The sequence below is a fragment of the Osmerus eperlanus genome, chromosome 6 (genome assembly GCF_963692335.1).
Source record: "Osmerus eperlanus chromosome 6, fOsmEpe2.1, whole genome shotgun sequence".
Taxonomy (NCBI): Eukaryota; Metazoa; Chordata; class Actinopteri; order Osmeriformes; family Osmeridae; genus Osmerus; species Osmerus eperlanus.
The window spans coordinates 2,468,208-2,484,017 of record NC_085023.1 but is presented as its reverse complement, the minus strand read 5'-3'; the positions used below and the strand labels follow the sequence as shown (position 1 = coordinate 2,484,017).

Genomic DNA, 15,810 nt, shown 5'->3' with positions numbered 1-15,810 from the left:
GGTCTACACCCAGTCCAGCCCAGTGTAACCCAGCCCAGCCCAGTGTAACCCAGCTCAGCCCAGCCCAGTGTAACCCAGCCCAGCCCAGTGTAACCCAGCTCAGCCCAGCCCAGTGTAACCCAGCCCAGCCCAGTGTAACCCAGCTCAGCCCAGCCCAGTGTAACCCAGCTCAGCCCAGTGTAACCCAGCCCAGCTCCATCCATCCAGCCCAGCTCCATCCATCCAGCCCAGCTCCATCCAGCCCAGCCCAGCTCCATCCATCCAGCCCAGCTCCATCCAGCCCAGCCCCGTCCAGCTCAGTCCAGTTAGGTTTAGTCTAGTCCAGTCCAGTCTAGCCAATTCAAGTTTATTTTAATCTGATTCATTCATGTCATGTCATGTCTAGTCCAGTTCAGCCAAACCAAGTCAACCTCAGCCACGTCCGGTCAAATTAAGTTCACTCCAGTCCAGTCCAGTCTAATCCGGTCCTGACAAGCCAGACAGTCCCTGGGTCCCCATTAGCGCTTTCCTTTGCTGTGACCAAGCGTCCTGGACTCTATGCACAACATAAAAAGATACCGTTAAAATCTCCCCCAACTTAGTTTTGGAAGAGAGCCACACAAATGTTTGAAATCAAGCTATTTATTGACTGTCTGGGTCAGAGGTGGGAAACGGCATGTGGGAGCCTGCATCAACTCCAGTCAGATGTGGAGTCAGGTTGTAAAACACAGCTAAGCCTCACATGGCCTGGATGACGAGGCCCAGCCCCTGGGGCGGGTACAGCTCAGTAGGAGGGTAAGTACCTGCAGACCTGGAGGTCGCAGGTTCAAATCCCCCCTGTGCGTCGTTTTGGATAAACGCGTATGCTAACAACGACTGTATTCTAGGACAGTCTGGCTGCTCTCTCTTATACACACGCCGACACATTAGTCAGCCTGGGGAGAAGCGTGAAGTAGGGGTTAGGGTTAAACATGGCCATGGGTAGGCCCGCTGATGGAGCCGAAACAAGTGGACCCATCCTGGTTCAAACCCAGAGAAGGGTTCTTGTCTTTGGTCTCGCCTCTGATGGCAAGTGGGAGGATCCAGAAGTGTTCCTCCTCCAAGCTCGGTCTGGTCGTCAGAAGCCACTGGCCCTCCCAACATGCGGGAACACTGGTGTTGTCAGGAAGGACTTTTAACAGCTTTCTCATTAGGCTTAGTGTTTTTCTGACTCACAGCGAGAGTTTCAGTTTGTTAGGCTGTAAATCTCGTAATGAGCCGAACGAAATATAGCTGGCTGTGTCTGGTCTCTGCTCATTGCTCGTTCACGTCCAGCCGTGCCTCCCTGCTCTGAGAGGCTGCCATGGGTGAGGCCCGGCCCCCACAAGCCCCGCCCGCCTCCGGCTGTGCCTGCTGACATATCAAGTGCCGTGTGAGGCCTGCATGTGTCAACCACCTTGGCTTTCACGTTCCCCACCAAGTTCACTGTCTTATTTACCAAAAATGGTAAGGAAATGAGTCAGAGCTATTATTATTTGGTTTGTCTTTGGAAAACGCCATACCTGCCTGGTGACTGGAATCTGTGGGCTAGGGCCCCACCGTGTCTACAGTCACCCTGTCACAGCCCGAACCTCCCCTCCAGCGCTGGGGCACCTCTTGGGATAAATGTGGCCCTGATTCATTCCAGTCCCTCGGTCAAAAGGCATAGATCAAAACGTAGAACGTACTAGATTAACAGCACCTCAGAGGCAGCGCCACAGGGGGACGTCTGTTCCGCTGGTGTCAGCTCAGGGTTTCAGCTCAGGGTAGTCTAAATCAAGCGGCCGGTGAGTGAGCCTGGATGTGTCCCACAGGGTCCCACCCTGCCCGCCCAGCACGTCATCGAGGTGTGTAAGCGCGTGGTGCTGGAGCAGATGTCCACCTTCGCCAACTCTGTGAAGAGGACGTGTGCTGCCGTGTGCCCCCTGTACGGGGACGTGCCCATGGGGGCCCCCGGACCCCCAGGACAGAAGGGGCCTCCAGGACCCCAGGTAAGGAGTCACTTGTTTTCGTTTCCTGTTTCCTGTTTATTTATTGTATCGATATGACGTATTCTGTAGTATTTAAATATATTGACTTTTGTTCACTTTTTAAATCAATATTGGTATTTGTTTTAGATAATAATAATAATAATTATAATAATAATAGAGATGTGGGTACAGTATGAACATTTACAAGTTTTGCACCCCTGGAGACCTAGAATAGAATATTCCCTGCATGAGTTTGTGAAAGATATTCATCATGACTGGAACTCAGAACCCCGGAGGGACAAGGCTGACTCCAGCGCGAGCCCTGTTATGGCTCCACGTCTTTAACTCAGATACACTGCTGGAGAAACAGCAGCATACATTAGTTCTGGGTCTGTTTCTCTCTCCAAGTGAAACACTCACATGCTGCAAGACTCTGAAGTAAGTGAGAAAGAGAGAGAGAGAGAGAGAGAGAGAGAGAGGGGAAGAAAGAGAGAGGAAGAAAGAGAGAGGAAGAAAGAGAGAGGAAGAAAGAGAGAGGAAGATTAAATGTAAGAGAGAAAGAGAGAGGAGAGACAGACCAAGAGAGGAGAGCGCTGAAGTATTTGGCAGTACAGGTTGGAATGAAAACATTCAGACTTTCCACGTCCCTGTGAAGACTAATAAGACGGCCCAGACGAGAAGCACTTGCTCAGTGTTGAGCTCTTCTTGGAGAGGGTCAGTGCAGGGCTGTGGAGTGGAAAGGCTTTTCCTCATCCACAACCCCGCTCCCAGTACGGCCAGCCCGCTCCCAGTACGGCCAGCCCGCTCCCAGTACGGCCAGCCCGCTCCCAGTACGGCCAGCCCGCTCCCAGTACGACCAGCCCGCTCCCAGTACGGCCAGCCCGCTCCCAGTACGGCCAGCCCGCTCCCAGTACGGCCAGCCCGCTCCCAGTACGGCCAGCCCGCTCCCAGTACGGCCAGCCCGCTCCCAGTACGACCAGCCCGGTTCCCCATCCCCTCACCGCCTCTCCTCCGAAACCCTCGGACCGATAAAAGTTCACGAAGCCGCAAAATGTTTTAAAAATACTGGGCTGGATGAGGCCGTGGCTGTCAGAGACCCCTGTAGTGGCGACCAGCAGGGTTTAATGTAGCAGTGCGACCAGCAGGGTTTAATGTAGCAGTGCGACAAGCAGGGTTTAATGTAGCAGTGCGACCAGCAGGGTTTAATGTAGCAGTGCGACCAGCAGGGTTTAATGTAGCAGTGCGACCAGCAGGGTTTAATGTAGCAGTGCGACCAGCAGGGTTTAATGTAGCAGTGCGACCAGCAGGGTTTAATGTAGCAGTGCGACAAGCAGGGTTTAATGTAGCAGTGCGACCAGCAGGGTTTAATGTAGCAGTGCGACCAGCAGGGTTTAATGTAGCAGTGCGACCAGCAGGGTTTAATGTAGCAGTGCGACCAGCAGGGTTTAATGTAGCAGTGCGACCAGCAGGGTTTAATGTAGCAGTGCGAGCCTTTGGCAGCTCTTGGGGAGCAGTACGAGAAACAGATTAAATCAATTATGATGTGTTATTGTATAAACAGGAAGGTTCCACTCCTGCGCAGCCTGCCTGCAGGGTAAACATGGGCTGCATCAATGCTGAGCGTAGGAGGAGGGTGGGAGTGGACTGTGTAGTAGGGAGACTTGACTAATCGACTGGAAGCATTACTACACTGGTATATACTGTATATTTACAGGTATACAGTACTGTTCAGTCTAAGGCAGTGTTTCGTTACATATTGGGTGCCTTAGACTCTAAGGCACCCAATATCTTCCCCATTTTATATTGTCTTATTTTTATTTATGTTCCTTCTGTATTTGTGCAGCAGCATGAAAGTGTTTTAGTTTAATTTCAGTGACATTTTTATTAAAGCATTTTTACTTACTTAAAAAAAGAACAGTATATTCATTATATACTGTATGTACAATGAATGTTTTAGACCCATTCTACAGAAGGGTGATTCAGGTATTGATGGTTGTTGTTGGAGAACCAGGGGCCTGTTCCTCAGAGCAGGATTTGAGGTTAGCGAGGTAACTTCAGGTTTAACCCTGGGTTTTCAGTGTCACGACAGTGGTTCACTTTTTACCAGGGTAGATCGCCATGGTAACTTATGCGGCACACCTAACCTCTTCCGGAGCAGGTTATGTTTGATAACAGATCATCATGTATGGAAACACTGCCTGCTGACCAATCACTTCTCTTGCCTTCATTGTTCCTAGAAGATCATGTGACCGCGGTGTACAAATAGTGAGGGGAAGAGTTATTAGAGTCCTTTTCCCAACCAGTATCTTTATAACTTATACAGCCCACTGATATCCTCCGACAACAGAGACTGATTACAGCGCCAAAAGCCTTGTACGCGTTGAACTTATAAGATGAGCAAGTAAGCCTATTTAACCGCTTTGAATCATGTCAAGACCGTTGTAACATCATTTGAGCCAAACTATTTTACACACCGTAGACATACACCTAAGGAACACCTTCATTTAATTGAACACACAATTGTAATTATAGTTTGATCTTCTTAATGATGGGTCAGTGATGTTGATTAGTGTATTAACTTATGCATTTTCACAGTTGCCATTTTTTTCTAGTTTTCCTACCTTGTTTACAGGGAGATCCAGGTATTGATGGTTGCCGTTGCTGTTGATGTTGTTGTTTACAGGGAGATCCTGGGGGGTGTTCCATCAACGTCGATTAAGGAAAAGCTAGACTTATCTCGCCAAGTCTCACTTACTTTAGCGAGAGTTCCGTTCCATTAAGGTGGCTTATTTTAGTTCTAGCTACGTAACCAAGGTAACTTATACTTCGGAACTAGCCTGATCCGTGTCAGGCTAAAAGTCAAGCTAAACTAAAATGTGTTGCAAATAATTTCAAACAGGCGGAAACAGAATCTCAAAAGACAGTTCCGTCGAGTAAATTCCTGCGCGCAAACCACTTTAGTGCCGTGTTCGGAAACGTAAATTCAGACTTTTTGAAGTGCAGACATTAATGATTTAGCTACATGTTTACTTCATCTCCAAAAAATATATTAATTTAAATAAACAAGTTAAGAAATAATGTCACTTTTGTTTTCAAAAGCCATTGGTTAACTGACATAAAATAAGGACTTAGAAACTAAGCAGAGCGTCTAGACAAGTTACAATCAATTATGGCGTATCCGTTCTTTGACAACCCTGTGGTGGATGAAGGTGCTCAGATTATACAAAGAGCGTTTATCCCACCAGCCCCAAGGGTCTTCAGAGACAGAAGTAATGGTTCCCTGACCAGTATCTGTGGAAGAAGTATAGGTTCAGCAGGCCCACCATAGTTTATCTAGATAAATGTAATTGTCATTCTTAAAAAAAAAAAAAAAACATAAATATATATATATATATGAAATAACACTTTAGCAACTCTTAAGGATGGCAATGAACACATAAGAGCAGCCTACCATCCTTTGTAAAAAGTAATAGAAAGGAGAGTAGACTATAATAGTAGAAAGGAGGGTAGTAGACTGCAGTCTATGTAGGTAGGCCTAGACTATGTAGTCTGCTGGAATCACACACAAGGAAGCAAACCCACTGTAGCCAAACCTTGACACTGTTCAGTCTCTCTGCATCTGTCTGTGTCTTTGCATGTGGGACATTCTTGAACGGGCAACTATGCCAGGAAATATGAAGGGTATACCTTGCTGTACCTGAATATTATCATCAGTTTTTCAGGTAATCTTGAAACACAAAGAATCAAGGAGGACTTTTTATTCAATTGTATAAAGTATTTTCATTGTTTAAAGTAGCCTATATGTTGACAAGCCTGTATATTACCTCTCCTCTGGCTTCCCCAATATTATAGGTGCAATATACTGTCCCCATGGGTGTATCCAGGCCCATTGGAAGACTCAGGGGGTGACTGCCTGGTGCCCCCATGGTTGAAAGTGTTTCTAAAATGCCCAGAGTGGCAAAAATTTGACCAAGTGCCCTACTGTCTGCCATTCACATTGTGAAATATGCTTGAGTGCACAGGATGCCCCATGCAATAAATGACAGTGTGCCCTCTATAAATGTAAAAAGAGTTCCTTTATAGTATAGAACATGTGATGCAGTACCCTATAAGGTGCCCTTACAATGGCCTAAATTGGACTGTTCCCATGCCCTTACTTCCAATGGAAAAAGGTGCTGTTATGAAGTGCCCTTTATGCTGCCCCTACATGACAGTGTCCCAAATGTTGCCCTTTCCAAAGAAGACGATTAGATTCTGTGCCCAACAGTCTCCCCTAATGTTCCCAGTAGGGCATGCTTTCCCAAAGTGAGGCTGTGACAACACTTGGCACAGCCACAGTCTGTCACTGTCCAAGCCCCCTCTGGATCTGTGGAGGCAGACTATGTTAATTGGAAATACTCGTAATATAATAATGATAGTCATGCTGAGCAATTTTAAATGACTGTTCTGCCAAACAAAGTGTGCAGTTTGGGTCACCTTCTGATCTAAAAAGTCAGTGCTGGATCTGTGCAATACTAGTCATTTCAGTGAATCCCCATTTAAGTCATGGTTATCTTTCCCTTTTATCTTAAAGCTCAGCATTTAGCCTATCAGTTAATAAATGTGTGTGGCAAAGTTATTTTGAAGTAATTTTTGATTTTGTTCAAGATGTGAAGACAAAAACATTATTAGCCCACATCAAGTGCAATTAACCATGGCCTTCTTCAGTGTTTTGAATTTTATCCTACAATTTTCAATTGCTGCCACGTTCTTTTTTGGGCTATTACTCTCAATCTCCTGTTGAGAATATCGACCATAGGCTAGCCTGTCAGAACGGTTTCAGACAGCTCATCAAATTACGCTAATTATCAGTAGGCCTAAATCCATATATATATATATATATATATATATGTTAAGTAGATTTGGTAGGTCTACAATTTACGCATTTTAACGGTCGTAATGGTTTGACAAGTTGTCTCCCTTGTCATGTTAATTGCGGCAACATTGCCCTTTTTGGGGACAAAAAAACTAAAAAAATCAATTTACGCTGCTGAAACAACACACCTCTGCTGCTTTACGCTATACTTTTTGCGACAGAACTCCTCTTTTCGACGATCGCCTGATCTGGGCTGCACAGTCTAAGTTTATTGAGGTCTAGCTTGAATTAGCGTTGCCTGTTAGTGGAACGGAACGTTAGTGGAACGGCTTGAGGCTTAAGTCTAAGTTGACGTTTACCCAAGTGAGACTTATTCGTGTTAGCGCGACTTGCGTTAGCGACGTTGATGGAACACCCCCCTGGTATTAATGGTTGCCGTTGCTGTTGATGTTGTTGTTTACAGGGAGATCTTGGTATTAATGGTTGCCGTTGCTGTTGATGTTGTTGTTTACAGGGAGATCCTGGTATTAATGGTTGCCGTTGCTGTTGATGTTGTTGTTTACAGGGAGATCCTGGTATTAATGGTTGCCGTTGCTGTTGATGTTGTTTACAGGGAGATCCTGGTATTGATGGAGTGGATGGAGAATTGGGACAGCAAGGCTTCTATGGAGAGCCTGGAGACTTAGGCAAACAAGGAAAAAGAGGTGAGACATACTGGAGCGTGTGTCTGCATGTCTGCATGCATGTGCATGCGTGTATGCGTGTATGCACCTCTCATGACCGGTCATGACGTCACATTCATCTTGCTTTTCCCTCAGCCAAGCCAATGAAATGTAAGAATATTTACAAGGCGTTTTATGCATAGATTCAGCGATGATCTCAGTAACACATATGGTCGTTAATCACCATGAACAGCTTGTTGTGCTGTACCCAGAACACCCCCAGCAGCATCTGTTGAAGGGTGGCACAGAATCAGGGGGTGGGAGAGGGGCAGTAACCCCCCATCCCCACGTGGTTCATTCAGCACACCAAACTAGCACAAGGTAGGGCCATAGAGGACTGGGTCATAGAGGACTGGGTCATAGAGGACTGGGTCATAGAGGACTGGGCCATAGAGGACTGGGTCATAGGGGACTGGGTCATAGAGGACTGGGTCATAGGGGACTGGGTCATAGAGGACTGGGTCATAGAGGACTGGGTCATAGGGGACTGGGTCATAGAGGACTGGGTCATAGATGACTGGGCCATAGAGGACTGGGTCATAGAGGACTGGGCCATAGAGGACTGGGTCATAGAGGACTGGGTCATAGAGGACTGGGCCATAGAGGACTGGGTCATAAAGGACTGGGTCATAGGGGACTGGGTCATAGGGGACTGGGTCATAGAGGACTGGGTCATAGAGGACTGGGCCATAGAGGACTGGGTCATAGGGGACTGGGTCATAGAGGACTGGGTCATAGAGGACTGGGCCATAGAGGACTGGGTCATAGAGGACTGGGTCATAGAGGACTGGGTCATAAAGGACAGGGTCATAGAGGACTGGGTCATAGAGGACTGGGCCATAGAGGACTGGGTCATAGGGGACTGGGTCATAGGGGACTGGGTCATAGAGGACTGGGTCATAGAGGACTGGGCCATAGAGGACTGGGCCATAGAGGACTGGGTCATAGAGGACTGGGTCAGGTACAAAGACAGTGATGGTGTGATGAAGGTGGTGATGGGATGGATGTGATGTGATGGAGGGAGAGAAGGAGAGATGGAGGGAGTTATGGAGAGATGGATGGATGGAGAGATGAAGGGATGGATGGAGAGATGGAGGGATGGAGTTATGGAGGGATGGAGAGATGGATGGATGGAAAGATGGAGAGATGGATGGATGGAGGGATGGAGAGATGGATGGATGGAGGGATGGAGAGATGGATGGATGGAGGGATGGATGGAGGAGGAGCCTTGTACTTTTTTTCCGTCTTTTTTCTCTACTTCCTATCATTCACCACCTGCTCTCTCTCTATTTCTCTCTCTTTCTCTCTCTTTCTGTCTCTGATTCTCCCTCTCTCTCTGTTTCTCTGTCTCTCTCTCTCGGTCTCTCTCTCTCCCTCTCTCTCTTTCTTTGTCTCTCTCTCATATTAAATTTAATTTTCAATTAAAATTAAATTTAATATGCTTTATTGGCATGAGTGAATGTTGCCAAAGCAGTCCACAATGAAGGTACTACACGTGATTAAAAACATTTCATAGAACTTAATTATTATCATCAATCACAAGCAAACAGTTCTAATAATGCAATGTTACATAAGGTGGGCTGTTATAATAGTCGGTAAAAAAAAGAAGAAAATAATAATAATAAACAAAACCAAATGTTATAAAAATAAAAATCCATATACCTACACATACACACATACCGTACTTCTTCGAATAAACGCCGCCCTCGAATTAACGCCGTACCAAAAATGAACGTTGTGTAATAAACTGTGCAGAAAGTTATGTACAGAACGCCGCACCAAAAAAATCTGAAAACTGTTATTTAATTGGTTAAATTCAACCACAGTATTTATTACACATGTACATAACTTTCTGCACAGCTTTCTGTTTGAAAGCTAACGTGTATGAACGTTTAGGCCTGCTGCTTCAGATTTCTACATAATGTAGAACACTCCTATTTGAGACAGTTGTACCAGAGCCTGTTTAAGGAGAGCCTGTCCACTCCCTATTAAGCCCCATTGTACCGAATTTGGTTGCAGTTCCACCAGAATTCCACTGGGGGTGATCGCGAGCGAGTGCATGTTGAATGGGAGTCTTTGCAGCTAAATGGCTAAATTTGTCTCTTTTGCCTGAAGGGCTTATGTCCTTTCGATTTCTTACTGGGTGAGTCGTTTTTGCCCATAACACGTTAGCATTCTGCTAATGAAGGCTAATTTGTTAGTGAAGGACTGACCAGAGATCCCGCTTGATGGCATCTGAAGCAGAATCAGAATGTCAGCGCATTAGCAACGTTAGCAACAACATTAGCAAGCCAAAACTTTTTTCTAGCATGTGTATTGACAGGGAGAGCCTAACCTGTCAGCTGTGTTGTCGATGCCTCGAGAGAAAAAAGGAAGAGACCAGAGCTTGCTGTAAAGTAGTATCTCTGGTCGTACGATGTGTATGACGTCATTGACATTTTAAAAGGCTTTTTAGAACAGAAAGGCGACTTTAAAAAATCTAACACCCAGCAGTGTGTATTTTTTTTGCCTCCCCTTTCGATTCAGAATTCAAATTACTAGACAAAAAATTATATCCTGAGAAAAGTGGATTTTGAGGGTTATCGCTCCATAGACCTCCCTTCATTCTGCACTCGCTCGTTAGCGCCCTCATATGGAACTAGAGTGGAACTGCAACCAGTTCAGAACCCGGAAGTTTCCCGAGAGTGGCAATTCTCCCCATAGATATATACACGTCTATGTTTCTCCCCATATTAGACATTCTCTGGTTGTACTACCAACGCACACCTAATTGATAGCCAATGAGAAAGGGAGTTGCCACACTCATAGACAAACAAAGAGTAGACAAGGAGGTCAGCGGTAGTAAATGAAACCTGCGTTTTTAGCAGCATGATTCATTTGTCACAATCTCAGCAACGAAGTTGTCTATGGCTGCACTGCAGCTACAATTCACGAAATCTCTCTTACTAATTAAACGCCGCCCTCGAATAAACGCCGCCCTCGAATAAACGCTGCACCAAAAATGAACGTTATTTAATAAACGCTGCAGCGTTTATTCGAAGAAATACGGATACGGTATATAGCCTATATGTGTGGCGGCCTGCGGAAACCCGTTGGATGTCGCGGCCGATGATTGTTAGCCATAAAAGATCGAAAATAGTTTTCTGTCAAAATTTAGATTTTTGATGTTTTGTATAGTTAACACCCTAAACTTCATTGTCATGTACAAAAAGTATATGATTATTACTTATGAAAAACAGTTCATTTCAACGGTTTTTGGACACGTCAGCTAGCAAGATTTTCAAGCCATGTCAAATCAAATGCTCAGTTTGCCTGCTCTTTTGAGTGCTGCAGCACCCCCAAACAACTGATCAATTAAGTCAAGCTGTTAAACTTAAAAATAACTTGCTGAGAAGTTATTAATGTAGCCTGTACCTAAACTGACATTTACATTCACAACGTGATTAAGAACAATATTATTTACTTTCCATATTCGCCACATATTTAGAATGGAATCTTTGAATGCAGTTTTCTCCATTATCACTTTTTGACACAGGTCAACTTTAAAATTATGTAACTAAAGTTGTGATAAAGCTATCTAAGTGATTTAAACAGATTTGTATTCAGGAGAGTTTGCAGTGTCCAAATATCTATAATACACAGAAAGTCACATTTTCACGATGTGAAGGGTTTCCACAGGCCTGCACATCCATGCAGGTGTACATCCATGCAGGTGTACAGCATGTACATGCTGTACACACATATACATACACACTGTATTCAAATAGTTATTGGATGTTGGGATTAAAACAGATGAAAAAATTATTTACTGTAAACTTTGCATCAGATCCTGTTCCTCTGGCTGTCCCCAACTTCATGGCAGATCGATTCACACTGCTTCTAAAATAGAGGAGTTAGGCTTGTCTCCTAATGAATAAACCAGTCTCCCTTTATTTTTTTACACTTTCAAATTCCTTATATTGTGTCTCTCATTCCGTGAGGTGTGTAGCAGATCTGTGTTTTCATCTTTAATGACGTTACTGTCTGTGTCCTCCAGGGGATGGTGGGGCGCAGGGAGACAAGGGCGCCAAAGGTCACGGCGTGCCTGGATACATGGGAGACCAGGGGCCCAAGGGTGAGCAAGGACACCCCTGCAGCTGGTAGCATGCTGCTACTACTACACCCAACATCTAGGACTCAGTCATCACTTAGTCATGTCTGGATGAACAGCTGGCTTGTCTGCAGCTAGTTTACAGAGGATCTGGGACCGGCAGATGGAAGGCTAGACTGGTCCGGTTCAGCAGTGACAGTATTGCTGTGTGTCCCAGACACTGGTGTTACAGAGCATGGCTGGGCAGAGGAGAGGAAGGGGTCCTGCCTCCTCCCAGCCAGAAGCCAGCCAGAGTTCACCCTGTACTGCTCTACTGACCAGGGCTACAGACACATCAATGGGGCTAATAATGAGTATCTCTTCACCTCTTCTCTCTGTTACTCTCTCCTCTCTCTCCATCTCCCTCCCTCTCTCTCTCCATCTCTCTCCCTCTCTCTCCATCTCTCTCCTTCTCTATCTCCATCTCTCTCTCTCTATTTCTCTCCCTCTCTCCATCCCTAGGTCAGCGTGGTCGTCCAGGCAGGTCCTTCAACGGGCAGCCTGGTCGCCAAGGAGACAGGGGTCACGGGGGTCGTCCAGGTCTGAGAGGTCACCCTGGTCTGAGGGGAGTCCCGGGCATCTGTCTGACCTCTGGCTGCGCTCTGCTGGAAGCCACGGCCAACGGAGGCCCCCCCCAGACCCCCCAGGTCCCCCAGACCCCCCAGACCCCCCAGACCCCCCGGAGGTTGGGGCGTCGCCCCTAGAGACACAGGAAACAGAAAGCAGGAAGCTGTGGATAACATCGGTCCTACTGATTGGATGTTAAACAAAAATGGGAGGGGTGGGGGGAGAAGGAGGGAGGGATAGTGGGAGAGTGAGGGGGGATCTGAAGAATAATGGTTTGTTGATAAATGTATGTACGTGGTCAGATCAAATGTTTCAATGTAAATATGCATTCAATGTCCATCCCTGAAACACTGACACCAAGGCAACGTTTGACCTGATTTGAAATGTTCAAATGTGTTCAGAAATGCTTGTTTTTGGCAAATAAATAACATTTCATATACCCATAGTATAATGTATAAAATTGACAATCTCTGTTTGACACATTTTATTTAAACTGATCTCATATGAGTCCTAGATGTCTTCGAATCTCACTGTTCTTTGTAATAAAAGTCCAGAAAAACAGGAATACTAACTTGTTTTACTCCAATGTGCATCACGGTTTCTCTCTGAGGGTTCCTGCTTGTCAGGGTCAGAGAAGCACCAGTTCAGTCCACACTGCACATCCAAGTAGAAATGAATTACAGTGAAACACCAATTGTCCAACTGTAAATATTTCACATACAAATATACAGTATATTTTAAGAGGTTTGAGACCTCAAGTTGCTTTCGTTTGGGATGTCAATATTTTACGGAACTCTCTTGTGAGATGACAGCTTGTACATTTCACAACTTCGACAGGAAACACAAACACACCAGGAGTTCTTACAAACCTTGAAAACGAATCATACCTCCCAAGAACCCAAGAACCAGCGAAACACACAAAGAGAACCTGTCTGGTTGACAAGGCAGCATGTTGTGTTCTGATGGCTTTACCTGATCCTGCTCTGGATGATGTGTGGACAGCTGATGACTCAGAGGACCTCGGGTGGTACCCTTGCATTCTATTTTTGGTGGTAGTTGTGGAGATGAAGATCTAAACAGAAGTTCCTCTGTTCCAGGTTCCACACAGATGTTCTGCTGGTTTCCTACATGTTACCTCTGAGGAGCTCTCCTTTCTTCCTCTCTTCCTGCTTCCTCCTTTCCTCTTCCCCTCCCCTCCTTTCCTTTCTTCTCTTCTCCTCTCCTCTCCCATTGTACTCCCCTCCTCCCCTCCCCTCCCCTCCTCTCTTCTCTTCTCTTCTCCTCTCCCATTGTTATCCCCTCCTCCCCTCCCCTCCTCCCCTCTCCTCTCCCCTCCTCTCCTCTCCTCACTTCTCCCATTGTTCTCCCCTCCTCCCCTCTCCTCCTCTCCTCCTCTCCTCTCTCCTCCTCTCCCCTTCCCTCCTCTCCTCTCCCCTTCTCTCCTCTCCTCTCCTTTCCCCTCCTCTCTTCTCCCCTCCCCTCCCCTCCTCTCCTCTCTCCTCCTCTCCTCCCCTCCTCTCTCCTCCTCTCCTCTCCTCACTTCTCCCATTGTTCTCTCCTCATTGTTCACGTCAACAGACGTTATTCTTGAATGATAAACCGATCTCACCCACCCAGCAGGGGAGAGTCCAGATAGCCTATACATTGATTCACATAGGGGATGGTTTGTTTTGACTACTGCCTGCTACCCACATGCCTATGTGATGTGGTGAGGCAGTGTACAGGACACTGAAGGGCCTGCCAGAAGGAATGTAGCTGTTTAACTGTGTTCTCCAAGAAATACTGTATGGGTCTGGACTGGCAGTGAAGGAAGGAAGAAGGATTGCTGTATTGTTTTGACATTTGCTGTGTAATGTTTATATTTAACATTTACATTTAAGCCATTCAGCAGACAAGCTATGTGCAAATATTCCATATAGGAAGTACAGGAAAAAATCAAGGATCAGAATTGCATGGTTCTGAAACAATATTTTGGTGGTCAGAGTCAAAGAGTAGTCTGTATTTAAGAGCCATAGCACAAAGTAACCATATTTCAGCTATCAGCAGCTGTATATAATAATAACAACAACAACAGTATCTTAACTACAGTGCAATCTCAACTACAGTAGACCAGCAAAATAAATTACATATCATGAGTGCAACCTCCAGCTCTCTGCAGTTTCTTGTCAGATAGTGGTACAACAGGATCTCAAGGACCACCTCCCCTGCTTGCTCAGAACTATCATGTTCCACACGTCTCGTTCAGTCTGGCTGCCTGACTAACTAGCATGGCTCCAACCCCTACCTACAACATCTCTCTCTACCTCCTCTCCACCCCTCCACCCCCTCCTCCTCTCCTTTCTCTACCTCCCCTCCACCCCCTCCTCCTCTCCTTTCTCTACCTCCCCTCCACCCTCTCCTTCTCTCCTTCCTCATTCTCTCTACCTCCTCCCTCCTCCCATCCCTCTCTCTCTACCACCCCCCCTCTTCCAGAAGGAGCAGAGCCCCCCAGCCGCAGAGGGGGCCAGCTGGACGCTTGTTGCCCCGCCCCTGTGGGGTGACCCCGGGTGCTGTCAGGTTTTCCAGGTGCTCCTCTGTTCAGGCTCATCCATTACAGTGTACAGCTGCAACTGCCCATCCGTCAGGGGCCGGGAACTTGGGGTGCGGGGGGGGGCAGGCGGTGGGGGGGGGGGGGGGGGCGCTGGGGGGATGGGGGGATGGGGGGGTGGGGGTTGAGGGGGGGCAGGGGCCGCCCTGCCAGACTGCTGTCAGCAGGAGGTCTGCACTTAGAATGCTTCTCACAAGTAATTGAGGTGCATTTGTTTTAGGCTGCTCAGTACCGATGAAAGCAGTAGAACAGTTGCAAAAATTGTATTTCTGAGGTAAATTAAACTCACCTCGAACTGTTTCGTATTGATCTACGTGTTTGAGCCGTGCTGGTAGAGGCTTAACCACTAGGGGGTGCTGTGTCTCACAGGACTCATACAGGAAGCAGGACATTCACCACCACATCTCTCCTGTCTGTGCACCACCTCTGTGTGTGGGGGCTTGTGTGTGTGTGAGCATCTATATGTGTGCATGTATGTGTGAGTGAGCATGAGTGTGTATGTGTGTGAGTGTAAGTGGGTGTGTACTGTATGTGTATACCTGTGTGTGGATGTGTGTGGATGTGTGTGTGTGTATGTGGGTGTGTACTGTATGTGTATACCTGTGTGTGGATGTGTGTGGATGTGTGTGTGTGTATGTGGGTGTGTACTGTATGTGTATACCTGTGTGTGGATGTGTGTGGATGTGTGTGTGTGTATGTGGGTGTGTACTGTATGTGTATACCTGTGTGTGGATGTGTGTGTGTGTGTATGTGGGTGTGTACTGTATGTGTATACCTGTGTGTGGATGTGTGTGTGTGTGTGTGCGTGACACAAACCTCCCTCCAGGATGAGGGTGATGAGAGGCAGGTGATGGAGCCTGTGGAGAAGCCACATCCTGCATGTGTGTGTGCACATACGTGTAGGCATCACTTCCCCCCGCTCTAGCCCACCTGGGGTTCGAACCGAGGTCCTCTGACTCAGGCTTGCGGTAGCTTGCGTGTGT

General features: G+C 46.7%; 1 protein-coding gene across 2 annotated transcripts in view; it reads left to right on the top strand.

The window, feature by feature from the left end:
- zmp:0000000760 (collagen alpha-1(IX) chain) overlaps positions 1 to 12,786 on the top strand; it is a 33,282-nt gene extending 20,496 nt beyond the window's left edge. For both annotated transcript variants that reach the window (XM_062462994.1, XM_062462993.1), the window contains exons 24-27: positions 1,812 to 1,988; positions 7,436 to 7,526; positions 11,581 to 11,658; positions 12,136 to 12,786. In XM_062462994.1, the coding sequence (XP_062318978.1) occupies positions 1,812 to 1,988; positions 7,436 to 7,526; positions 11,581 to 11,658; positions 12,136 to 12,377 (588 nt within the window). In that variant the 3' untranslated portion in view covers positions 12,378 to 12,786. The remainder of the gene's footprint in view (positions 1 to 1,811; positions 1,989 to 7,435; positions 7,527 to 11,580; positions 11,659 to 12,135) is intronic.
- The last annotated feature ends 3,024 nt before the right edge of the window (positions 12,787 to 15,810 follow it).